At 37.1% G+C, this 27,810-nt stretch overlaps 1 protein-coding gene across 2 annotated transcripts in view; it reads right to left on the bottom strand.

Annotated features, from left to right (window-relative positions):
- Positions 1-2,712: 2,712 nt before the first annotated feature.
- Positions 2,713-27,810, bottom strand: part of CDADC1 (cytidine and dCMP deaminase domain containing 1) — a 45,314-nt gene continuing 20,216 nt past the window's right edge. For both annotated transcript variants that reach the window (XM_030882315.2, XM_030882314.2), the window contains 5 exons: positions 24,870-24,919; positions 21,468-21,637; positions 19,577-19,766; positions 15,341-15,401; positions 2,713-9,256 (listed from right to left, as the gene is read on the bottom strand). In XM_030882315.2, the coding sequence (XP_030738175.1) occupies positions 9,183-9,256; positions 15,341-15,401; positions 19,577-19,766; positions 21,468-21,637; positions 24,870-24,919 (545 nt within the window). In that variant the 3' untranslated portion in view covers positions 2,713-9,182. The remainder of the gene's footprint in view (positions 9,257-15,340; positions 15,402-19,576; positions 19,767-21,467; positions 21,638-24,869; positions 24,920-27,810) is intronic.

Below are 27,810 nucleotides of genomic sequence, written 5' to 3' on the forward strand. Positions count from 1 at the left end.
CTTGATGTGCAAAGTTAGGTTGTTTTTGAAAACTTTCATTTTTTAAAATGTAGGCACATAAGAACTACTGTTGATGTATTCCCTAAATTGTGATATTTTGTATTTATATTTTTTCAAGATACTGTCTAATTTCTCTTTCGATTTCTACTTTGACCCACTGGTTATTCAGGAATGTGTTGTTTAATTTCCATGTATTTGTAAAATTTCCAGACTTTTCTCCTATTGATTTCTAGCTCCATATCATTGTGGTTGGAAAGATTTGAGATAAGATTTTAGTCTTAAATGTGTTAAAGTTGGCTTTTTGGCCCAGGAATGACATATCCCTGGGAATGTTTTATGTGCCCTTGAAAAGACTGTGTTTTCTGGTGCCCTTGGATGGCATGTTCTGTATATTTCCGTTAGGTTTACTTTTCTAAAGTGTTGTGCAGGTCAATGTTTTCTCATGAATTTTCTGCCTGGATGATCTATCCACATTTACAAATGGGGTATTGAAGTACCCTGTTACTTTATTGCTTTTTCTGTATGTAGTTTTGTTAATATTTGCTTTAAATGTCTACATGTTCCAGTGTTGGGTGCATATTTATACTTGTAATATTCTCTTGATAATTTGACTCCTTTATCACTGTATAGTAACATTGTCTCGTGACTGATTTTGATTGAAAATATGTATTATCTAAGTATAGGTACTCCTGCTCTCTTTGGGGTTGCCATTTGCATGGAATATATTTTTACATCCTCTCACTTTAACCTATATATGTCCTTAAAGTTAAATTGAATCTCTTGTAGAGAGCATATTGTAGGTTCTTTTTAAAATTATTTTTTATTTTGGCCACGCCATGCTGCCTGCAGGATCCCTGTTCCCCGACCAGGGATTGAACCCAGGTCCCCGGCAGTGAAACCACTAGACCACCAGGGAATTCCCTGTAGGTTCTTTTTTTAAATTAATTCAACCACTTTGTGTCATTTAATTGGAGAATTTCATCTGTTAATGTTTAATTGTTGATAAGGACTTTCATTATTTTCTGTTATTGTTGTTGTTGTAGTTTCTTTGTATTTTTTTTGATGTGATATGAATTAATTCTTTTTAAAGAAAAAGGATTAATCTTTTGTGTAACTACAATAGATTTTTTTCTTTGTAGTTTCCATGAAACATATATAAAGTATCTTGCATGTAAAATATATTTAAGTTAATAACTAATCTTTTATTTCATAAAATAACTCTATTTTATGTACATTTTATATTCTCATTTTATGTAAATAAATTATCTGTCCCCAGAAAAACACTTGTGTGTGTGTGTATATATATGTATACACATACACATATACACACAAATATATACATACACATATGCATATTGGTATATTTTTCTCTATGTATGATTTCTTATTATATTTAAGGAAATCGATTTTTCCTTTTCTTCGAATCTGTATTATCTATATAAGGAGTTCATGATAATTTTATTCATGTAGGCTTTTCATGTGTTCTTATTTTTATTTTATACTTTAAAAATTGCAGCCTCCCTTTTAACATACCTGGTAACTGCTTGCGATGTGTCTATATGAACTGCGTACTACATGCTTATGTTATAGTTTTTAAAATATTTTATTGTCTTATTTTCTGTAACAAATTTCCAGTTGTTCTTTGGGCTTACTAGATATATATCCATATGCTCTGCAAATGGAGATAATTTTAATCCTTCTTTTCCAGTGGTATTTTTTTTTACTAATACCTCAAAGTGTTAAGTAAGTTAGGTGTTCATGTCTCCTAGTGATCTCACAATTAGAGGAAATTAATCTATTATTTCTCTATAGGTGAACTAGTGTTGTGGGTATGTGACATTTCTTTGAGTACATATGCATTAATATCTTCTTTATTTCTATAATTTTTACCTGTAATATTCTACCATGCTACTTTATTTGCATCTATCAAGTTGGTCACATGCCTTTCCTGAATTTGTAAGCTGATTAGTTATATTAATATACTTCCTAACAACCAAAACATTGGAGTCCTGGCATAGGATTCACTTAATCTTGCTATAAAGTTTTTTCCTAAGTTAGGTTTATTAATGTGTTATTCATTTATTTATTTAAGTTTTATTGAGATATAATCGACATACAGCACTGTACCCAAGTTTAAGGTATACAGCATAATGATTTGACATACAGACATCATGAAATGATTATCACAATCAGTTTAGTGAACATTCATCTCATATAGATACAAAATTAAAGAAATAGCAAAAAAGTTTGTGATAACTCTTAGGATGTACTCTCTTAACAACTTTCATATATAACATACAGCAGTGTTAATTAAATTTATCATGTTGTACATTACATCCCTAGTACTTATTTATCTTGTAACTGGAAGTTTGTAACTTTTGGCTGCCTTCGTCCAATTCCTTCTCCACGCGCACACTGCCTCTGGTAAGGACAAATCTCTTTTCCTGTGAGTTTGGTTTTGAACTATAATTGACCTACAACACTGGTAGTTCCAGTTGCCCAACATAGTGATTTGATATTTCTATACATTTCAAAATGATCAACACAGTAAGTCTGTTTATGATATGTCACCATACAAAGACATTACATAGTTACTGACTGTATTTCCCAAATCTCATACCCAAGACTGTTTCTTATTTGCATCTGGAAGTTTGTACCTCTTGATCTCCTTCCCCTATTTCTTTCCTCCTCCCACCCCCCCCCCCCCCGGCAACCACTTGTTTTTTCCTCTGTATTTACAAATCTGTTTCTGTTTTGTTATATGTTCATTTGCTTCGTTTTTTAGATTACACAAATAATTGAAATCATACAGTTATTGTGTGTGTGTGTGTGTGTGTGTAACTTCTTTATCCATTAATTGATGGGCAATTGGGTTGGCTATTATAAATAATGCTGCAGTGAATGTAGTGGTGCATATATATTTTCCAATTAGTGTTTTTGCTTAATACCCAGAATTGGAATTGCTGGAACATATGGTAGATCTATTTTTAATTTTTTTTGAGAAATAGCCATACTTTTTTTCCATAGTGGCTGCACCAATTTACTTCCCACCAACAGTGCACAATGGTTACCTTTTCTATACATCATTGTCAACATTCGTTGCTGTCTTTGTGATAACAGAATATTCTGACAGCTGTGAGATGATATCTCATCGTGGTTCTCATTGGGGTTTCCCTGATGATTGGTGGTGCTGAGCATCTTTTCATGTACCTGTTGGTCATCTGTATGTTTTCTTTGGAAAATTGTCTATTCAGATGTCTGCCCATTTTTTTTAACTGGGTGCTTTGTAATGTTGATTTTTATGAGTTCTTTGTATATTTGGGGTATTAACTCTTTATCAGATATATGGTTTGCAAATAAACTTGAGCCTGAAGCCACCTAGTGGACCAATTCCAGCAGAGATGAGAGTTAAACAAGAACCAAAATACATGGTTAGCCTGGTAAAGTGTTTCTATTTTCAAGCCTTTTAAAATATACAATCAGAAATAACAAATAGAAAGACACCCAAATGCTATGATGTTGAACAAGATTTAATTCTCTATCCCCAAAGGTTGTGTCTTAGAAAATCCGTAGTTTTCAGGTATTCCTCATCTGCATCAAGTCTTAAAAATAGCCCTAAGCAGAACACATGCTCCTCTGACACAATATCTTTGGGGCTTATCCCCAAGGAAAAGATACATAATGATATTAGGGGGTGGCTATTTATACTAAATATATTAATAAAAATGTTTAAAATGACTGTGGGAAAGGAATTTCATGCTTAAAGCCAAAACATTACAGAAAATACAAAAATGGAAGTGAACAAACATTAATTTACCTCTTTTTTCTCCCCCCAAATCATAAAATGAAAGTAAAGGAGTTGTGTTTTAAACATAAACTTATAGGACAAAGAGAAAAGAGGACTCAATGGTGGCATTTTGGAAGCTGTGCCTGTGAATGTGAGGTCTCGGGAGGCTGCTGTGGTGCATGAGGCTGTGCTGTGTTCTACATTGTTCTAAGCATCTGCTGCCAAGTAACCCTTGTTGATTCTTTTTTTATAAATTTATTTATTTTTATTTTTGGCTGCATTGGGTCTTTGTTGCTGCACGCAGGCTTTTCTCTAGTTGCAGCGAGCGGGGGCTACTCTCTGTTGCGGTGCGCAGGCTTCTCATTGCGGTGGCTTCTCTTATTGCGGAGCACGGGCTCTAGGCGCACGGGCTTCAGTAGTTGTGGCTCGCGGGCTCTAGAGCGCAGGCTCAGTAGTTGTGGCGTGGGCTTAGTTGCTCCGCAGAATGTGGGATCTTCCCGGACCAGGGCTCGAACTGTCCCCTGCATTGGCAGGCAGATTCTTAACCACTGCACCACCAGGGAAGTCCCCCTTCATTGATTCCTGTGAGTCTGATTGACAACTCAAACCTTGAAACTTATTCTAGTAGTGTAACTAGGATCATGAAACAATGCCTTCAAAATTCTGAGGGGAAGTTATTCCCAATCTAGAATTCTACACCCAACAAACTATCAATTAAATTGAGGGTAGAATAAAGACATCTGCAGATACTCATAGCATCGAAAATGTTCCCCAACAGTAGTCTTGTCTGACAGTCATCCCACCACCATGTACCCTTTTCTCAGAGCCCTTCTGAAAGATATGCCCACCAAACTGAGAAAAAGACTGGATCCCAGGAAACAGGTGTTCCAATTCAAGGAGAGGGTGAAGAATGCCCCCCAGCTCCCTCCAGCAGAGCTGTGGAGGAAGACCCCAGGAAGCCAGCAATGCAGAAGGTCTAGTGACCAATTAGCCCAGGCTAGAGGTGGTCAGAGGCTCTAGGAGGGATTTCTTCAATAAGAAGAGCTTTTTAGGACACTCAATGTGCTTCAACATACTGAGAGAAGGTCACACAACTGGGAGAAGAGTTGGTCACACAACTGGGAGAAGAGTTTGGCTACAGGTAAGCAATAAAATACAGAAAACCAAGCTCCCCCCCTTCAAAAAAAGTCAAATTTTAAATTCAGAAAAATAAATTTTATAAGGAAAGGGAAAGTAATCACAGTACACAACATGACAAACCTGTGAGTAGCATTTACATAGTCATAATACCAGACAATGAATATTGATGCCACCAAAATAAAAGAATGTGGGGAGGATGGAAAGATGGAAGTGGGTGGAGAGAGTGAGGTGAAAGAAAGCTCTTTCATAATGGTAATTCAAAAGAAAATACCTAAAACTGAAACACTAGTAAGGAACATGTGATTTGGAGATTTGGAAATAAATACAAAATAATTCAGCTAAAATAATTGGGCCTGGTGGCCTCTGGGGTGGGGTGATACAGAGGACAGCGTGAGACTTACTGTTTCAAAATAAGGTTTATAGGACTATTTGCTCATTTAAAATGTGTAGGTGTAATTTTACTAAAAAATAATTTATAGTAATGGAAGTCTTTTATTACTGTCATATACATGTTAAAATCAGCCAACATGTCAACATGTACAGGACAAATGTGCACTTACATTAAAAGCAAAACTGAAAATGGACCAAAAAATCCTGATACTGATTTAGGCCCTTGTGACATTCTGAACTAGACTTGAAGAAATCATTCACCTTCTGGATGCTTCTGTTTCCAGAACTATAAAGGAGTATTCTAAACAGATGAGATCTGAGTTCCTTTGAAATCTGACTCTATTTGAATGCAGTTCATTGAATAGAGTAAATACATTTTTATGGACAAGGTTCTAAAGGGTATTCCATTTTAAATGGGTCTCATTTTCAACTGATACTGATTAATGGGGCTTTTAACTTTTCTTGTATATCAGAAATGTTATAATTTTAAATGATAGCAAAAAAAAAAAAAACCCTGAAGAATATTACACATGAAATGAATGTTCTAAACTGTTGCTTAATCCTAAAAAGCAACAGTAATAGCCTCAGCTAAATGCCAAGTGGCCACTATTGGCAATACCAGAACTTCAAAAAATTGCTCTGAAGTGGGTCAAAAGCAGATTGTTGTGGCAGATCTTAAAGCTGAACTGTTCACACATAAAACGAGGAAGATTTATGAGAGAAGGTATATTCTCAAACTCAATAAGTAACTGAGGAAGAGAAACCCATAGAAAAGCTGAATAAAAGAAAAAGCTTTGGCAGTGATGCAATGAAACAGTACATGTAAACCTGCACGCACTCTACCTGACAGCTGGGTGGCGAGCCAGGCCCATACTCACCCCGCCTCCAGGTGGCATATTATATTGTCACTTGGCAGTAAACAAATGCAGAGCTCTTTTTTTCAAATTATGAATTCACTATTATCCTCCCCATCTTTGAAATTAAGGATGATGTATTTTTAAGTGCAAATTTTGATTTCTCACGCTAAGGGATGAACCCTCTTGACTGTGAATTCCTAGATTTGAGGCAGGGGGCTACCCCAGGGCGCTCTTGGTACAGCTCAGCAATCTTTGTGCGAGTCCCTGACACTTCCCTTTCCTGCTTCCCAGTGTGACCATCTATCTCCATTACTTTCTCCCAGAAGTTCATCTCACCCCCACTGTTTGCCTGGCAACACCCTGTAGCCCCTTCAGGACCTCCACTTCTACAAGACCCTTTCTCCATGACTCACCAGAGTGTATGCTTGTCCTCTTTTGTGCCACCACTGTTCCTACAGTTACATCCACAGGGCGGTTCTCAACCTTGAGGGTCATCAGAATCACCTGGAGGGAATGCTGGGCCCCGCCCCCAGAGTTTCTGACTCAGTAGATTTGGGTGGGCCTGAGAACTTGCACTTCTAACGAGTCCCCAGGCGAGGCTAATGCTGCTGGTCCAGGGACCCCCTTCTGAGAATCACTCTATTGCTTGATTTCATGCCTGCAACTTCCGCTAGACTGTGAGCTTCCTGAGGTCAGGACGCATTTCTTACACATCTCATCTACAGGGTCTAGCCAGAGTCTAGCAGTCATTCAGTCAATCAACAAATATTTATTGAATGCCTGTTATGTGCCAGACACTGTTGTAGGTACTGGATTCAGCAGTTTAAATACACACGTGCGTGCACACGCGCGCACACACACACACACCCACACACACATACATACACACATACACACATCCCTACACTCAAAGAGCTTTCCTTCTGGTACTACATGGTAAACTCTCAATAAATGTTGAAATCCGGCCAGTTGTACAGAAGAAAATATGGCATTATCATGACCATTTTAATAGTGCTACAGAAATAACCAGTTTTCCATTTCCTAATCATAGCTCTTCCCATTTGTATGTTTCTCCCTTCTGATATTCCCCACTATGTCCAACACATAAATCCACAAAACTGGCAAAACATTTGCTCATTGATTTACAAAATAGTTGATGTAGCTGACATCAGTTGAAAACAACACATCATATAAGATGAACTTAAGCATAATGTAAGCAAATCTCAATATTTAATATCGATAAATGTTAAAGAATAGCTTAACCACTGGTTTTCAAATTAGCCTTAGTTACCTCTAAAGGCATCTTTCCTCCCATCCCTCTCTATTCTATGTCCTACATCTGTGGTGAAATGTTTACAGCAGTTCTCAACTGCCAGGTATGATGACTAAACCCCCGGAGGACCTAAGCACGCTGCTGTCCAAGCAGGGACATCGGTCAACATGTGGACTGTCCTGTGTAAAATTCTGAGAAACTGATAGGAGGCCTTGTGATGATATGTGATGCCCTGGAAAGGGGGCAACAGCAGAGGCGAACCTGATTCCCCACATATAACCAGGGCAGTCATTCCTCAGCATGTCACACCCCAGGCCTGCAGGCCACAGGCCATGCAAATCCCTCTCTGACTCGGGCTAATTTTCTGAAAGTTTCTCAGCAAATAAAAATGAGAGGACTCACGAAGAGCAATTTGGAAAATAACTGAACTGACCATAACGTTTACTTTCAAGACTTTCAGTATTCTTAAGGTTTGCAAGTGTTTTTATAAGGCTTTCCATTCAAAGCCATGAGACATTCTGTGCTAATTATATGGAGGGAATAATGGGCAGCATTTATGAATGGAACTTGAAAAAGGCTAGTTTCAGTATTCCAGACTAAAATATTTCTTCTCTGTTAACATCATAACCAAATTTGAAGTTTGTTGTTAGTGGTTTAAAGAGTCAGTGATATCAAATAGTAATACTGTCTCAGAATTATATTCTCTTCCTTTTGCTACCCAAAATCAGTGATATAAAAACACCCTAGTCCAACAAATGATCGTGATTTCTACATATCGAAAGACTGAAGAAAAATTAATAACCTTGTTAGGAATGTACTTTTATAATGGAGACCAGGTCCACCAACTTCATTTTTATGACTCAATCCTAATTAAGTAAATTCTGATTATTAGAAAGCTTTGAGTATAAATGGGAACTTTTTGTGAGCCACACACTGACTTAAAAATGGCCAGGTTGCCGTTTATTTTCCTGGAGTAGTTTACTAATTATCACCTTCATAATCCAAAAGAATTAATATTTCTGGGCTTCCCTAGTAGTGCAGTGGTTAAGAATCCGCCTGCCAATGCAGGGGACATGGGTTCAAGCCCTGCTTGGGGAAGATCCCACATGCCGCAGAGCAACTAAGCCCGTGTGCCACAACTACTGAGCCTTCGCTCTAGAGCCTGCGAGCCACAAGTACCGAAGCCCGCGTGCCTAGAGCCCCTGCTCCACAACAAGAGAAGCCACCGCAATGAGAAGCCTGCGCACCGCAACGAAAAGTAGCCCCCGCTTGCCGCAACTAGAGAGATCCCGCGTGCAGCAACGAAGACCGAATGCAGCCAAAAATAATAAATAAATTAAATAAATTTATTTTTAAAAATTAATATTTCTGAAAAGGTATGTAATTCTTTGCTGAGATGTGTGATCCAATAAACCAGCCCCTTTCAAACTGGTTAATGTAAAGCTAAGACAAGGAGAAATCAATCTGTATGGCCGATTGAACTGGGTCTTGTTAAATTATTGATACCTCATTCAGTGTAATAAAAAAACACACCACTATACTCTGGAAAACACACAAATCTAAAATAAAAATATTCTCATTAATATCATTCATATGCTAGTAATAAATTAGCTTTCTTTAAAAATTTTTTTCGATTATATCCAAAATCCATTCTTATTTTCTGAGTTAAGAAGGTTGGATTTTAAAAGTGCAATAAAAATTCTTGAGGCCTTCACCCTAGTTTACACAAGACTTCTTAGTGGTTTGCAAGACGCAGCTTCTTGTTTTGGTGCTGTTCTTCATCCCGGGGTATGGGTCCCAACACACCATCTAGCGTTCAAGAATAACGTAACGTCAGAAAAATGTCACTTCAAATAAATGACTATTCGTTAAAGTCACAGAGGTTGTAAGATCAAAATAATGCTTAAGTTAAAAAGGAATACTGATCTTATCTTAAAATAATTCTCAACTGTTGAAGAACAGATTCTAGATGACTCACTCAGGTAACACAATATCTGACCTTTTAAAAACTGGATTCATTCAACAGTGTATAGCCAACAATTCATAAAACTGTTCTGGGGGGATAGTTATTCTTATTAGGCTGGAGGAAACAAAATGCACCTACTTGTTTCTCTCTTTCTGACATACTTCACTCTGGATGACAGTCTCTAGATGCATCCACGTCTCTACAAATGACCCAATTTCGTTCCTTTTTATGGCTGAGTAATATTCCATTGTACATATGTACCACATCTTCTTTATCCATTCATCTGTCAATGGGCATTTAGTTGCTTCTATGACCTGGCTATTGTAAATAGTGCTGCAATGAACATTGGGGTGCATGTGTCTTTTTGAATTATGGTTTTCTCTGGGTATATGCCCAGTAGTGGGATTGCTGGGTCATATGGTAATTCTATTTTTAGTTTTTTAAGGAACCTCCATACTGTTCTCCATAGTGGCTGTATCAGTTTACATTCCCACCAACAGTGCAAGAGGGTTCCCTTTTCTCCACACCCTCTCCAGCATTTCTTGGTTTGTAGGTTTTCTGATGATGCCCATTCTAACCAGTGTGAGGTGATACCTCATTGTAGTTTTGATTTGCATTTCTCTAATAATTAGTGATGTTGAGCATCTTTTCATGTGCTTCTTGGCCATCTGTATGCCTTCTTTGGAGAGATGTCCATTTAGGTCTTCTGCCCATATTAGGATTGGGTTGTTTGTTTTTTTAATATTGAGCTGCATGAGCTGTTTATATATTTTGGAGATTAATCCTTGGTCCTAAGATTCGTTTGCAAACATTTTCTCCCATTCTGAGGGTTGTCTTTTCGTCTTGTTTATGGTTTCCTTTGCTGTGCAAAAGCTTTGAAGTTTCATTAGGTCCCATTTGTTTATTTTTGTTTTTATTTCCATTACCCTAGGAGGTGTATCAAAAAATATCTTGCTATGATTTATGTCAAAGATTGTTCTTCCTGTTTTCCTCTAAGGGTTTTAGAGTGTCCATTCTTACATTTAGGTCTCGAATCCATTTTGAGTTTATTTTTGTATATGGTGTTAGGGAGTGTTCTAATTTCATTCTTTTACAGGTAGCTGTCCAGTTTTCCCAGCACCACTTATTGAAGAGACTGTCTTTTCTCCATTGTATCTCCTTGCCTCCTTAGTCATAGATTAGTTGACCATAGGTGTGTGGGTTTATCTCTGGGCTTTCTATCCTGTCCCATTGATCTATATTTCTGTTTTTGTGCCAGTACCAATATTGTCTTGATTTTTGTAGCTTTGTAGTATAGTCTGAAGTCAGGGAGTCCGATTCCTCCAGCTCCGTTTTTTTCCCTCAAGACTGCTTTGGCGATTCGGGGTCTTTTGTGTCTCTACAAATTTTAAGATTTTTTTTTTCTAGTTCTGTAAAAAGTGACATTGGTAATTTGATAGGGCTTGCAATGAATCTGTAGATTGCTTTGGGTAGTATAGTCATTTTCACAATATTGATTCTTCCAATCCAAGAACATGGTATATCTCTCTATCTGTTGGTATCATCTTTAATTTCTTTCAACAGTGTCTTATAGTTTTATGCATACAGGTCTTTTGTCTCCCTAGGTAGGTTTATTCCTAGGTATTTTATTCTTTTTGTTGCAGTGGTAAATGGGAGTGTTTCCTTAATTTCTCTTTCAGATTTTTCATCATTAGTGTATAGGAATGCAAGAGATTTCTGTGCATTAATTTTGTGTCCTGCAACTTTACCAAATTCATTGATTAGCTCTAGTAGTTTTCTGGTGGCATCTTTAGGATTCTCTATGTATAGTATCATGTCATCTGCAAACAGTGACAGTTTTACTTCTTCTTTTCCAATTTGTGTTCCTTTTCTTTTTCTTCTCTGATTGCTGCGGCTAGGACTTCCAAAACTATGTTGAATAACAGTGGTGAGAGTGGACATCCTGTCTTGTTCCTGATCTTAGAGGAAATGCTTTCAGTTTTTCATCATTGAGAATAATATTTGCTGTGGGTTTGTAGTATATGGCCTTTACTATGTTGAGATAGGTTCCCTCTCTGCCCACCTTCTGGAGAGTTTTTATCATGAATGGGTATTGAATTCTGTCAAAAGCTTTTTCTGTATCTATTGAGATGATTATATAGTTTTTATTCTACAATTTATTAATATGGTGTAGCACACTGATTGATTTGTGTATATTGAAGAATCCTTGCATCCCTGGGATAAATCCCACTTGATCATGGTGTATGATCCTTTTTTTTTTTTTTTTTTTTGCGGTACGCGGGCCTCTCACTGTTGTGGCCTCTCCCATTGCGGAGCACAGGCTCTGGACGCACAGGCTCAGCAGCCATGGCTCACGGGCCCAGCCACTCCGCAGCATGTGGGATCTTCCCGGACCGGGGCACAAACCCGTGTCCCCTGTATTGGCAGGTGGACTCTCAACCACTGCTCCACCAGGGAAGCCTGGTGTATGATCCTTTTAATGTGTTGTTGGATTCTGTTTGCTAGTAGTTTTTTGAGGATTTTTGCATCTATATTCATCAGTGATATTGGTCTGTAATTTTCTTTTTTTGTAGTATCTTTGGCTGGTTTTGGTATCAGGGTGATGGTGGCCTCATAGAATGAGTTTGGGAGTGTTCTATCCTCTGCAATTTTTTTGGAAGAGTTTGAGAAAGATGGGTGTTAGCTCTTCTCTAAATGTTTGATAGAATTCACTTGTGAAGCCATCTGGTCCTGAACTTTTGTTTGTTGGAAGATTTTTAATCACAGTTTCAATTTCATTACTTGTCATTGGTCTGTTCATATTTTCTACTTCTTCCTGGTTCAGTCTTGGAAGGTTATACTTTTCTAAGAATTTGTCCATTTCTTTCAGGTTGTCCATTTTATTGGCATAGAGTTGCTTCTAGTAGTCTCTTAGGATGCTTTGTATTTCTGCAGTGTCTGTTGTAACTTCTCCTTTTTCATTTCTAATTTTATTGATTTGAGTCCTCTCCCTCTTTTTCTTGATGAGTCTGGCTAATGGTTTATCAATTTTGTTTATCTTCTCAAAGAACCAGCTTTTAGTTTTATTGATCTTTGTTATTGCTTTCTTTGTTTCTATTTCATTTATTTCTGCTCTGATTTTTATGATTTCTTTCCTTTTGCTAACTTTGGTTTTGTTTGTTCTTCTTTCTCTAGTTCCCTTAGGTGTAAGGTTAGGTTGTTTCTTTGAGATTTTTCTTGTTTCTTGAGGTAGGCTTGTATAGCTATAAACTTCCCTCTTAGAACGGCTTTTGCTGCATCCCATAGGTTTTGAATCGTCGTGTTTTCATTATCATTTTTCTCTAGGTATTTTTTGATTTCCTCTTTGATTTCTTCAGTGATCTCTTGGTTATTTAGTAATGTACTCTTTAGCCTCCATGTGTTTGTTTTTTACGTTTTTTTCCCTGTAATTGATTTCTAATCTCATAGCCTTGTGGTCAGAAAAGATGCTTGATATTATTTCAATTTTCTTAAATTTACTGAGGCTTAATTTGTGACCCAAGGTATGATCTATCCTGGAGAATGTTCTGTGCGCACTTGAGAAGAAAGTGTAATCTGCTGTTTTTGGATGGAATGTCCTATAAATATCAATTAAATCTATCTGGTCTGTTGTGTCATTTACAGCTTGTGTTTCCTTATTAATTTTCTGTTTGGATGATCTGTCGATTGGTGTTAAGTGAGGTGTTAAAAGTCCCCCACTATTGTTGTGTTACTGTTGATTTCCTCTTTCATAGCTGTTAGCAGTTGCCTTATGTATTGAGGTGCTCCTATGTTGGGTGCATATATATTTATAATTGTTATATCTTCTTCTTGGATTGATCCCTTGATCATTATGTAGTGTCCTTCCTTGTCTCTTGTAACATTCTTTATTTTAAAGTCTATTTTATCTGATATGAGTATTGCTACTCCAGCTTTCTTTTGATTTCCATTTGCATGGAATATCTTTTTCCATCCCCTCACTTTCGGTCTGTATGTGTCCCTAGGTCTGAAGTGGGTCTCTTGTAGACAACATATATATGGGTCTTGTTTTTGTATCCATTCAGCAAGCCTGTGTCTTTTAGTTAGAGCATTTAATCCATTCACATTTAAGGTAATTATCGATATGTATGTTCCTATTACCATTTTCTTAATTGTTTTGGGTTTGGTTTTGTAGGTCCTTTTCTTCTCTTGTGTTTCCCACTTAGAGAAGTTCCTTTAGCATTCGCTGTAGAGTTGGTTTGGTGGTGCTGAATTCTCTTAGCTTTTGCTTGTCTGTAAAGCTTTTGATTTCTCCATCAAATCTGAAAGAGATCCTTGCCTGGTAGAGTAATCTTGGTTGTAGGTTCTTCCCTTTCATCACTTTAAGTATATCATGCCACTCCCTTCTGGCTTGTAGAGTTTCTGCTGAGAAATCAGCTGTTAACCTTATGGGAGTTCCCTTGTATGTTATTTGTCATTTTTCCCTTGCTGCTTTCAGTAATTTTTTTTTGTGTTTAATTTTTGCCAGTTTGATTACTATGTGTCTCGGCGTGTTTCTCCTTGGGTTTATCCTGTATGGGACTCTCTGTGCTTCCTGGACTTGGGTGGCTATTTCCTTTCCCATGTTAGGGAAGTTTTCGACTATAATCTCTTCAAATATTTTCTCGGGTCCTTTCTCTCTCTCTTCTCCTTCTGGGACCCCTATAATGTGAATGTTGTTGCATTTAATGTTGTCCCAGAGGTCTCTCAGGCTGTCTTCATTTCTTTTCATTCTTTTTTCTTTATTCTGTTCCATGGCAGTGAATTCCAGCACTCTGTCTTGCAGGTCACTTATCAGTTCTTCTGCCTCAGTTATTCTGCTATTGATTCCTTCCAGTGTATTTTTCATTTTAGTTATTGTATTGTTCATCTCTGTTTTTTGTTCTTTAATTCTTCTAGACCTTTGTTAAACATTTCTTGCATCTTCTCGATCTTTGCCTCCATTCTTTTTCCCAGGTCCTGGATCATTTTCACTGTCATTATTCTGAATTCTTTTTCTGGGAGATTGCCTATCTCCACTTCATTTAGTTGTTTTTCTCAGGTTGTATCTTGTTCCTTCATCTGGTACATAGCCCTCTGCCTTTTCATCTTGTCTGTCTTTCTGTGAATGTGGTTTTTGTTCCACAGGATTGTTCTTCTTGCTTCTGCCCATAAAGGCTTATATTTCCTGATTTTTCAGAGTAGTCAAATCATTGTTATTATCAAGAAAATTTTACTTATTATACTAAACTTCTACTTACCTTGAATTGAATTCAAACAGAAAGATAACATTTTAACATAATATTGTACAGTTAATAATAATTAATGTTCCAAATTATGTGCCTGAGGAATTGCAAGATATCCCAAAGATTGTATTACATTAAAAATATCTGGTTAATATGCAAATAATAAAGCTCTGAAGATTACTAATTCATTTATGGTAACTGTGATGACTCTTAATTAGATTATTCAAATAACCAGAATATTTCCACTCTCTGACCAATCTGAGCTAATGTGGCTTTACTCTAATAAGAATGTACATATCCTCATAATTTGGCCCTAGATCCATCTGTATTAATTACATGTATTTTTCCTTTCTAACTGCCCAAGAGGCTTTTGTTTTGGTATAGAAGAGCACTGTCGTCTACTTTCTCATGTAAATTTAATTTATAAATTCAATTTGTTCATGATTATTTGTATTAAACTGCAGAGCCCATAGGACTAGGCATTAATCAGCAGTTTCCATGACACCTAGCAAATAGTAGATACACAAACGTCTGTGAACAAATTGAATGGCAAAAATGTAACCTGCAAAAAGAATATACTCCATCTCCAACCACATCAATTTCCAACACCTGATCATTCTAATTCACTATGTTTCTTTTCTTCTTAGCAGCAAAGTTAACCTCAGTAAAGGACTTGTAAATACTTACTTTCTCTGCTTTCAGGCTCATTTTGCTCAAGAACACAAGTTCTTGATGGATTCATTTGCCACTGTAAAAGGACACAAACATTTTATTTATATGTTTAATAAATAGCATTTCAGGGCTTCCCTGGTGGTGCAGTGGTTGAAAGTCTGCCTGCCAATGCAGGGGACACAGGTTTGTGCCCCGGTCTGGGAAGATCCCACATGCCGCAGAGTGGCTAGGCCCATGAGCCATGGCCGCTGAGCCTGCGCGTCCGGAGCCTGTGCGTCCGGAGCCTGTGCTCCGCAATGGGAGAGGCCACAACAGTGAGAGGCCCACGTACAGGAAAAAAAAAAAAAAAAAAAAAGTAGCATTTCAGCACTGTGCTTTCAAATATCAAAACAGCTTAAAACAATGTAAGAAAAAAGAGTTAGTGTGTCGTACCAACCAAGCCCTAATAATGACTCTGAATGACCCTGAATGATATGACTTCTGGAATGAGAATCAATATTCTTAGAGAAGGAAGTATAAAAATCCTCCTTTACCTTCGTTTTACAGGTAAGGAAGTGGAAGACCAGAGAAGCATAGTGACTTGCCCAAGGTTACATACTGACTAAAGACAGCAGTAGCACCAGAACCTGGGTCTGCCCATGCCCAATACTATAGAATTTCCACCACTTCATATTCTAGCTCCAGGTCCTACAGAATCTTATAATAGCTAGAGAAGGCCTAGATAGAAAGAATGAAAATAAGACAAAGACTATCTTGCCTTTTAATATAGTAATATAATATATACTATTATTTTTATCATAGCATACCATTTATTGTACCATATCATATCATATCACATCTCCTCTGATTATAGTTTTCCATCTCAATCATTCAGAAAGAAATACAGAAGCATGAAGATTCTCAGATATTACAGTGAAGACTGGAGCAGCAGATAAGAAAAACTGAGTGTAATCAATATCTCAAAGCACACCCTTCCTTTCTTATTTGCCTAGAAATCCCCATCATCAGAAACACTAATGACTTAACCAAAAAAGCCCCACTAGGGCACTCTCTCCAGAAAGACACAATTAAGTGGATAGTTCCTGGGGGCCTCTTCCAGAAGCATCAGTTAGTTCATCAGATGAAGTCATTAATATCATGGGCCTTGAGGGAGAATGAGATATAAGACAGACATTTTACCATGTATAAAAAAGTCCTTGGAAGGGGAAGACATCTAGAACTGGTTGGTCACCTATAGAAATGGGATGGTTAGGATTAGCACCAGGAAAAAGGAGGATTTCCAAGCAATGGGAAGATATATGTGAAATTAAAAAAAAAAAAAAGTCATGTTCAAAACATGTCAAACCATTAAAATCTATTACTTTGGGCAAAGTAAAAACTAATAACCTTGAATTTACATTTAAAGATCATCATAAAAAGACTATGTCTAACTGTGAAAACTTAGAAGCAATCTAGGTGTCCAACAAAAAGGGAATGGTTAAATAAGTTATGTCCATAGGTTGCAATACTGTGTAATCATTAAAAATTATTTCTGAAGAATTTTCAATGACACAGAAAATACAGCAACATGTTAACAGTGGTATCTATGAACTGTGGGATAATATCTGTTCTTTTTTTATTTTCATCTATATATCTGTTCTTTTTTCTATTTCCTCTATAATGAGCATACATTACTTTCACAATTTAAAAATAAGTAATCTAACCTAAAAAAGAAAAATTTACATGTATTAAACAGAAAAAAAAATAGTTTCTCAGTAAATGGACTTGGGTTTACACAGGTAAAATATATTCTTGGAAATACTGTTGCCCAGCCCTAGCCTAGTCTGCAACAACCCCACAGAACAGAACCTCTTATCTCAAGGCATATGGTAACACCTCAAAGAGAAAAGAAAAAAATTTTCAAACAAAATTAATTTCAATTGGTTTAATGTTTAAAAAAATGAAATTTACTGGTACTCATGCTACTTTTGACAGTCTAAAAGCAATATAATCATTATAAAAATTCCAATGTGGAACAAATACTAGTTCGTGTTAGTTACTGGTATTTACAAAACTAGGCATTTAGCTATAACCAAGTAGTTTAAATCATTGACATAATATTGCAAGCCAGGCCAGATGAGGGAAAGGATGAGAGGGTGGAGAGCTAATCTTCACTGGAAGGAGTACAGAGAGACCAGGTGTACCTGAATGAGGGCACTCCTGGGTGGGTCTTGGCCCAACAGGTATTTCTGAATCCCATCTCTGCCCGAGGGGCCTTCACTCCCTTTGTCTTCCTGTCTCTTCCTGCTTCTCTTGCCCTGTCTTACATTCTTCTGATCTCTTCATTCTCTTTACGGTGGAAAAGCTACTAAAATCCACCAGTAAGCAAGATATTTCAGAATTCACTTAACCCAGCACTCACAGTCCTGAAGAGCTAGGTCACTTACACTTTATAAAGAGAATTATTTCCTCCCAATCTTCAGGAGGAATGAAGGAACAGAAAACAAAAATACAGAACTGGTGATTTCCCTTTTGATTAGATGGATACAAACTTGTTTAGTTTTACAAAAGAGGCATCTGTCCCATCTCTCCCTTCTTTCAGTGCCCCCCTTTTCTTTTTAAAATCATGTCTTTTAAATAAGACAACTGGAAATAAAAAACAAAAATATATGACAAAAATAAAAAGGATAAAAATATATGATTCTTCACACACAAACTAGAAAACTAATGTGTTGCTATATTAATTTTTAAATAAATTTTTAAATATATATATGGTTTAGTAAGTAATTTTTAGGTGCCTTGTATGTTCCAGACACCCTGGATTCAAACAGAAAAGTAAAGTTGAAATTTGTAAACAGTTCTATCATATGCCTTTTGTACCCACTGCAAACTACAGTATATAAATGTTATATTAAATGCCAGAATTATGGGACTTCCCTGGTGGCACAGTGGATAAGACTCTGTGCTCCTAATGCCGGAGGTCCAGGTTCGATCCCTGGTCAGGGAACTAGATTCCGCATGCATGCCACAACTGAGTTCACATGCCACAACTAAGGAGCTGTCAAGCCGCAACTAAGGAGCCCACCTGCCATAACTAAGGAGCCCATGTGCTGCAACTAAGGAGCCAGCGAGCTGCAACTAAGACCCGGTGCAACCAAATAAATAAATATTAAAAAAAAAAAAAAAAAGCCAGAATTATCAAAGCAACATATGATTCTGGACAGGATCCTTTTGCTGTATAGAACTTTATTGGGACAACTGGTAAACCCTGACTGGACTCTGGATTAAATGGTAGCAACATATCAATGATAATTTCCTGAGTTTTGTGGTGGTTATGTAGGATAATATACTGTTTGAGGAAATATACAAGAAAATATCTGAGAGTGATCTGGCATCATAGCAACAACTTAACTCTCAAATGTTCTGGAAAAAAAAATTATTTGTAGTATTTTTGTAACTTCTGTATGCTTGAGATTATTTCTAAAAAGAAAAAGGTTTTTTTGTTTTTTTTCCCGGTACACGGGCCTCTCGCTGTTGTGGCCTCTCCCGTTGCAGAGCACAGGCTCAGCGGCCATGGCTCACGGGCCCAGCCGCTCCACGGCATGTGGGATCTTCCCAGACCGGGGCACCAACCGATGTCCCCTGCATCAGCAGGTGGACTCCCAACCACTGCGCCACCAGGGAAGCCCAAGAAAAAGTTTTTCATAAACCATTCTTTGTAACTTTTCTATATGCTTGAGATTATTTCTAAAAACAAAAAGTTTTTTAGAAACCAAAGTAGTAAAAAAGCACAAAGAATTAAAGTTCTGAGTTTTCCACAAACCACCCCAGCACTTTTTTGGAAATGTCAAATATTAAATTCTTCTTATTTTTTCCTGGTTTTTCTCATGAGAAATGCACACGTGTGTGTGTGTGTGTGTGTGTGTGTCCCCTTCTTTTGGGTAATCTTAAACTACTTTCACCTCTGTCTACCACTTCAATCCAGAAAGGTGAGGGAAGAGGTGGGTCAAGGATTTTCTTTTGTTAGCCACCAGATGGCACCAAAGGACTAACTAATTCAAGATCTGTAAGGTCAATGCACAACTCTTGATAGAAATCTATATTCATAAGGCAGATCCTAAGCTGAACATTTGTAGTTAAGCAAGTGCTTGCACATAAACATAAACTCAATGATAACTCTTTAAAAGGGTAAGAATCGCTAATTTAAAATATGCAGCAGAGCACCTAACAATATAATAAAAAGTATATTTGAAAAAATGTGTATCTACTTACTGTAAATTTGCTAACGCCTTCAAGTTCCCCAAATCTCATGTAAGAGATGTCTGCCTTCTTTTTTCCAACATCTACATCCCCTGCATAGATTTGTTTTATGCCCGCACCTTTAATTAAAGGTACACATTCATCACATGGGCACTTTGTCACAAAAATCATACTTCTTTCTTCTGGTTTTATCTCTTGACACCTACAAAAAATATATATAAAATATCAGGAAGATAGTTTCTAAAAGGGTAAGTTATGTTTTAGAAAAATCTTTAAACATTAAAATTGAGCTGCTTTAGGATTTACAACATTATACACAATAATGATCAAGCCTTATTCTTGCTGAATTAGTCAATGGCAAGATTTTCAGTATTATATTACAAAGGAAATGAAAATAGAGAGAGAGAGAGAGAGAGAGAGAGAGAAAACAATGCTTTCTAAGTAAGTAACTCTTTATAATGCCAGAATTAGGGGCTAGAACTAACACCCTCCCTAAGAATGTACCATGTGTGATTAGACATTAAGTCATCATGGTAGCCAAAAGGTCTACCTCTTATCTGGTAACTAACAGATATTTAATAATGCTTACTAAATTGATAAATTAATATTAGAGTTCTGTTTTGAGTTACAGTTCCCTTACTCCCTTCCCTAACACAGGATAATTTTATTTAACAAGCATTTGGATTGACAAAACGAAGCAAGTAATCTGTAATGAAGAGCACAAGGAAAAAACAACAGAGGAGTTTGGTGAAATTTTACATGCCAGGGGTAGTTTAGGACTAAGGAATGCTTCATCTGAGGATACAGGAGTTGTACTTCTGGGTTCTATGGTTTACACTGCTCTCAGTCTTACATTCCCCACCACCAGCCTTCTGCACCCATGTCCTTAGTTCAGATTCTCATTCTGTTCCCCTGTACTAGGGCAGCAGAATTGTATGCATCTAGTCTGTTCAAACAATATGCCTGCAACCTAAGTAATCATTAGTGTGGCTCTGTCAATGTCATTCAATTTCTCCACTACCTACCAAATGAAGTCTAAACTCAAAGTCCTCTCTTGTCAGTCCCAACCGATCCCATGTGCTCCATGGTGCAGCCTAAGTGTAACATCTGTGTTCCTAAACACACAAGCATTTTCCTACTTCTAGCCCACTGCTATGCCTGAAGCAAGAATGGTTTCCCTTCAAGTAAGCATCTCCAATGGCATAATCCTACCAAACCTTTAAAGCACAGCTCAAATGCCAGTTTCTCCATAAAGCTTTTCCCTCTCACTCCCCCTCCATCCGTAGCAGCCCCTGAATTTCTACCCACTTTTTGTTGGCCTTTCCCACACAACTGACCATGTTAGGTTGAATACAGTCTTATATCCCATACTGTGTTATAAGCTCCTCAAGGACAGAAACCATGACTTATGCAGATTTAAATCCCCTAAGATCACCCACTTAATGGTAAATGCTGAGAAATGTTTGTGGAAATGATCTAAATTAACATTAGAAGGAGGTAATGCCAGTTATAATCTCTAACAAAAACTATGTTAAAGCAATTTGATTCATAATAAAATCTATATATTCATAAATATAAATATATGGGCTCTACATTTAGAAAACAAAACTGATTATATAATGCAGAAATATGCAAGACCCTAAGGACAAACTTCAAGCAGTTTTATATTGGACAGAGAAGGAAGAAAGGAAAAAAGACTTGCTCAATAAATTTGAAACCCTGCAGGATCCCTGACAATGGCTTCAGGTCAGGTAGCAAAGACCAAGTAGGACCAAAGTTATACTTCTGAAAAGAATATTTCTTGGAATTTTTTAAAAAGGCAATAAATTACAGCTAAAAGAAAACTAATTTTAACTAATCCTTGCTACATTTTATAGAAAATACATGCGAACAAATTTCATACCTAAATGTCAAGGCATTCTGTTCTGCGTGTACAATGTATCTGAATTTCCTTATTTCTCTGTCTTTCTGTTTGTCATCCATGTGCGGGAAGTCAGCATACTCAGATCCAACAGGAAAAGCATTATAACCACATCCTATGAAGTACATTGCTCCTGTTCCATCACAGTTTCTCTATGAAAAGTAAGCAAACCAACAAAGCTGTTTTCAACATTCTGAAAAGGCATCTTACATTGTATCTTTAAAGCTTAGTATCATACTTATAATGAATTCACTTTTCCATGATAAACTGAGCCATCAGAAAAATACAATATTAGATTTTCCTGCCACAGTGTGGCCTTGTCAAAGTTAAATTTCAAGCAGCCTGATCATCTCTAGTATATAATCTCAAGGCAATCCTTTGTTTTAGCAGTTAATTAAATAGTAGCTTAATTCACAAACTGTTTCACTTGATTCAGACACCTCTCCCTGAATAGGTTATAAGATCCTAGAGAACAGAAACCATGTTTTATACCTCCTTTCTGCCACTTAAAGTAGACCTATTACAGTGTTCCATACACAGCAGGTACACAATAAATTATTGTTAATTTCTTATATGCTCTGTGCTGTGCTACTGGTTAGCAAGTCAGAAATCCTAAAAATATTTTGAACAGACAATTTCTGTTTTGGGCTAAAAATGTGCTAGTGTATATAGTTGGAAAATAAATAATGCACTTTCCTTTAATTTTCATGTTTACTGAGCCTCTACTGTGTTTTTGTGTATATGTGCGTGTGTGTGTGTATGTAATAGAACTTCCTACTTAAGTGGTTTTTTTTTTTTAAAGTGGTTTTTTTATTTCTCCTGGTCAGTGGCATATTAGGTGTCAATATGAATGTTTTATCAACTATAAAAGTAAAATATTTTATAAATCAGAACTGTTTATAATACTTTGGAATATGCCATAAACCTCACTAAATTTCAATATATTATACATAGTTACTCATGTGATAGTTTCAACAGACTCAGTACTATAGCAGCTTGGTAAAAATCATTGTTATGATGAGCCGACAGAAGCTTACAAATAATATGTTATCTCATTGATAACAAATTATCCTTGAGCATTCACTAAAGGTTAAACATCATGCTCACTTTTATATGTGTTACTTCATTTAATTAATCCTCACAACATCCTAGACAGTAGTACTATTACTATTCCCATTGTATAGATAAGGAAACTGAGGCCAAAAGAGATTAAATAACTTGTCCAAAGTCACAAAGCTGGTAAGCAACATAGCCAGAATTCAAGGATGGGTTGCTTGACTCCAAACCCATGTCCTTCCACTTTACCATGCTGCCTACACTCTAGATAATATAACTGGAAACTAAATTCTCCAAAAAGTAGTTGAGAACCAGGTGTTAAGCCAAAAGGCTGCTGAGCATTTATATAAATCCAAGGGAGAGTTCCAACCATAGGCCAGGCCCTGTGCTAGGTTCTGGGAATACACTGGTAAATGTGACAGAGAATCCCAGCCCTCATGAACCTTCTGATCTGGAGACGATAAGAAACTGGACATGTAAATTTAACTGTGATGAGCGTCACCACGGAGTTGTACAGAATACTATGGGAGTTTCTGGCAGAGGAACCTATTCTAATAGGTGCTAACAATTTGGGAAGAAATAAGAGTCAAGAGATAGTCTGAAGGTGGAATTCACAGCATTTGGTGATCGATTGTTTGAGTGGAATGGGGAATGGGATGGTGACCACTAGTGAAGGAATAGGTTAGCCGGGAAGATACTGAATGTATTGGCTAGGTTGAACTTGAGGGGCTCATGACATATCCAGCCAAATAGTAAAATTACTTGCTATAAAGTCTGTTGAAGGACACTTAGGCCCCCCTACTCATCTTTTAGTCATCCTCATAGTTACGAAGTATCTCTTGGTTCCATGCCCTCCCAACCCATCCACAGAATTCCAAGTCCTCATCATCTCTTTTTATTAACCTCCCTAGTTCCTGTCTAGCCCCACTTCATTTTTTACATGCAAATCTAATCAGATCATTTTCCCATTTAAAATATTCTTGGATTGCTCTGTCCAGTATAGTAGCCAATAGCACCATGTGGTCAGTGCAAACTGAGAGGTGCTATAAGTATAAAATACATACAGGATTGTGAAGAATCAATACTCCCCCCAAATGCAAAGTATTTTATTAAAAACATTAACAAATATTTTTATATTGGTTACATGTTGAAATGATAATATTTCTGGACAGACGATTAAGTAAAATACATATATATATATTTTTTGGCCACGCTGCACGACACGTGGGACCTTAGTTCCCCAACCAGGGATCGAACCCGTGCCTCCTGCAGTGGAAACGCGGTGTCTTCACCACTGGACCGCCAGGGAAGTCCCAAGTAAAATATATTCTTAAAATTAATTCACCTGTTTCTTTTTATTTTATTTATTTATTTATTTATTTATTTATTTATTTATTTTTTGCGGTACACGGTCCCCTCACTGTTGTGGCCTCTCCCGCTGCAGAGCACAGGCTCCAGACGCGCAGGCTCAGCGGCCATGGCTCACGGGCCCAGCCGCTCCACGGCATGTGGGATCCTCCCAGACCGGGGCACGATCCCGTGTCCCCTGCATCGGCAGGCGGACTCTCAACCACTGCGCCACCAGGGAAGCCCTCTTTTTATTTTTTTAATGTGGCTCCTAAAAAAATTTAAATCACGTATTGGCTTGCCTTTTATTTCTGTTGGTTAGCACTATGCTAGTGTATCCCACTGTCTGATGGATAAAGTCTAAACTCTCTATGTGGTATACAGAGTTCTTTATGGTGCAGCCCAATTTTTTGCTACTCTGCTAGACACAGGACCCTGGACTTCAATGTGCCAAATTACTTGCATTTCCCCACATTCTCACGCCCTACCTCTGCATGTTACCCTTCTAGTCCCACTAACTTGCTCTGCCTGATGAACTCCTACTCATTCTTCAAGACTAATAGCACCTGACCTCCCCTAATAGTATTTTACTCATTTCTCCAAGCAGAGTAAAGGTGCCTCCTCTGTGCTCTCACGGTATCAGGTTATAATTACAGTTATATACCAGTCTCTTTTTCACCTCTGTCTCCATCACTAGACTATATAAGGCGATGAAGGGTGGACTATGTGATCCTTAACTCCCCATTGTTCACTGTGGCACAGAGCCAACCCTGTGGCAGGTGTTTAATAAATGTTCACTAAATGAATAAATCTATATAAAAAAACTGTTGAGAGAATATGCAAATGTTTATAAAACTTAATAAATACACCAATAAGAAATATTAATCCCCAGGGGTCAACAAAATGTCATGTACTTAACATGGAAATATGTTTAAACAAAATCAAGTTTAAATGTTTATAAAGAATTATTTTCATACTCACAGATTTTCCTTCTGCCCAGATGACTGCTCCAACTCCTGTTTTATGATCCTCTGAAAGATACATGGCGTGTAACTCAGTAAAAATCAATGATTTGTTAGTTTCAGAAATACATTTTTTCCAAAAATAATAAACATGTATTTATTGAAATATACTTCATAAATGTAGCAGCAATCCTTGACAACCTCACTAATTACGGAAAAAGTATGAAAATAAATATTGTCAAGCATAGACTATATGGGAGCTAGGTACGAACTAACTATAGACAGTATCACTACCAACCCAATCTCACGTGATCTATGTGCAGAGATAACACAGTGGCAGTGCCCGCACTCAGGTGACTTCAAAGCTGTAACCAGAACTGAGGGTAACTTTATTGAATTTCCACCAACAAGTCAGTTTTTAAATGACTGTTTCTAATAGACGATGAAATCAATTAAGAAAGAAGTTTCTGAACTAATGGATTTAGTGTAATAACCATTCACAACAATCAAATCTGTCTTCTCCTAGCATCTTTTGCACTCTAATCATGGAAAATACATTTCATGAAAGTGTTCTTGCTATGAAAAAAGTTCAAACTCATAATACAAACATAAACAAATCTTTATGGGCTTTCATATATATATATATATATACACACACACACACACACACACACATATTTTTTTTTTTTTGCTGGAAGGTACATGAAAGGAATTTTGATTTAAATAAAATGATGTCCTTTCCCTGACCTTCACAGTTTACCTTGAGGGGAAAAGAATGCCAAGTTAGTGACATGATGCCCATTTCTAAATCAAGTGGCAGAAGTCACAAATATAACATTATAATTTCCCTGCAGAACCAACCTATTTACTTTGCAACAAGAAAGGCTGTATTTCTTAAAACTATTAACCTTCAACAGAAAATACAAAACCAAAATAGAAATTCTAAATATTAAGAACTGACTTTTTCTTTCTACTACTACTAAGGGTGAGTTAAAAATTTCTAGGACAATTATACACAAATTATAAAAACCATAGTATTTATCAAAATCTTAATAAGAGACCAATATAGTTAAGTAGGTACATTTACACAGAGAAAGTGAAAATTATCTGTGAACTTGCCCTCAGGCATTTTCATATTGATGAGGATTAAACGAAACTGTGGCTTCACCCCACAATTTCCTAAAAGATAATCCTTCCAATAATAACATATTTAAATACTTTTCTAGTAAAGGTACAAAGAAACATTATTCTACCTATGCATGAAAAACTAGGATGCCTGATAAAGTTAATTTTTAAAGAAAGTTATGACACTATAATGAAATTCCCCATCTTCAGGTCAAGCAAGCTTGGGTTTTCAAAATTATACCACAAAGCATTTTTATAATTTATTTTAAGCACTTGTTATCCATTATCTCATTTTTATCCTAAAGGTAAAGCAGACAAAATTTCCTTTTCTAGATGAGAAAACAGGCAAAGAAACTGACTAAAATTTAGCCCTCCACACCCAATCGGCTTGCCTCCCTCCGATGTGAAGAATTTTGTAACAAAGGTTCCCCTTTACTGAATACCTGAGTGCCTATACTCATGAAGCTTATGGTCCAATGGAGAAGGAAGATGGTAACAAGGAAACATCTAAGAACCTAGGTGCTGTGCTGGGCTATGAAGGAAAGGAGCAGGATACTGAGGAACAGTGTATGGGAGAAACAAACAGTGTATGGGAGAAACATAGTATGGAGACTGTCAGGAAAGGAATTTGGGGGTAAAAGTTTTGTTCCTTCCAAGATTGTCAGAATACAACATGAAGGGAAAAGAATATAATTATGGCTTTATGCTCCTTTCTAAGGTAAGCAGTATAGAAGTTAAAAACCTAAGATTATATTTCATTTATATTATAAATGAAAACCTTTAAGTAAAATTGTACTTAATACATGTATAAATCTGAAACAGAAAATGAAAAACTCAAATAGAAACTCTTCATATCAAGAGTCTACTTTTCCTACCATTGATACTAAGTATTTTTCATATTATTATTTTTTAGTCCAGGAGCCACTTTTTCTGTTTCAGTCTAGGGACAGCCTAAATCTTGTTAGGAGGAAAAAAAATGTGATTTTTTAAACTAAGCTCAGGGACTTCCTTGGTGGCACAGTGGTTAAGAATCTACCTACCAATGCAGGGGATAGGGGTTCGAGCCCTGGTCTGGGAAGATCCCACACGGCGCAGAGCAACTAAACCCGTGCGCCACAACTACTGAGCCTTCATGCCACAACTACTGAAGCCCATGCACCTAGAGCCCGTGCTCCGCAACAAGAGAAGCCACCGCCATGAGAAGCCCGCGCACCGCAACGAAGAGTAACCCCACTCACCGCAACTAGAGAAAGCCTGCGCGCAGCAACAAAGACCCAACGCAGCCAAAAATAAAGCTCTACTGCTTAGCTAAGGCTAGTTTCACCAAGAAAATATTCTTTACTACATGTCTTTTGAAATCAGAATAAAATTTCATCCATATACGATGAGTAGATTTCACCCAGCCCCCAAGGTTGGATGACAGATGAGGTAATTTCTCAAAAATCTTTTCACATCAGTAATTTTTATGTAAAGTTTCTCAAAAAGCTTTCATGTCTGTAAATTGCTCCCCAGGATCTGGTCATTCACAGGATTTTCTCTGTATACCCTTGAAGGAAAGGTCAACTTAAAATCACTGAGCCAAATTCCTGAGACTCTTTGGTCACTGAAAGTCAGAGGACTCTTTATCCTATGGTTCTGGAACACAGGCATGGTTATTTTAGCTCCCAATACTGTGGTCATGTCAGGGTTTGTCCAAGTGTGGTTCACAAACCAACTGCATCAGAATGACTGGACGCTTGTTACAAAGGCAGACTCCTGGCTCCCATGGAAATTCCATGAATCAACCTCTCCAAGGGAGGCGGCAGACTCAGGAATCTGTACTTCTCATGAGCATC

The sequence above is a fragment of the Globicephala melas genome, chromosome 18, assembly GCF_963455315.2.
Source record: "Globicephala melas chromosome 18, mGloMel1.2, whole genome shotgun sequence".
Taxonomy (NCBI): Eukaryota; Metazoa; Chordata; class Mammalia; order Artiodactyla; family Delphinidae; genus Globicephala; species Globicephala melas.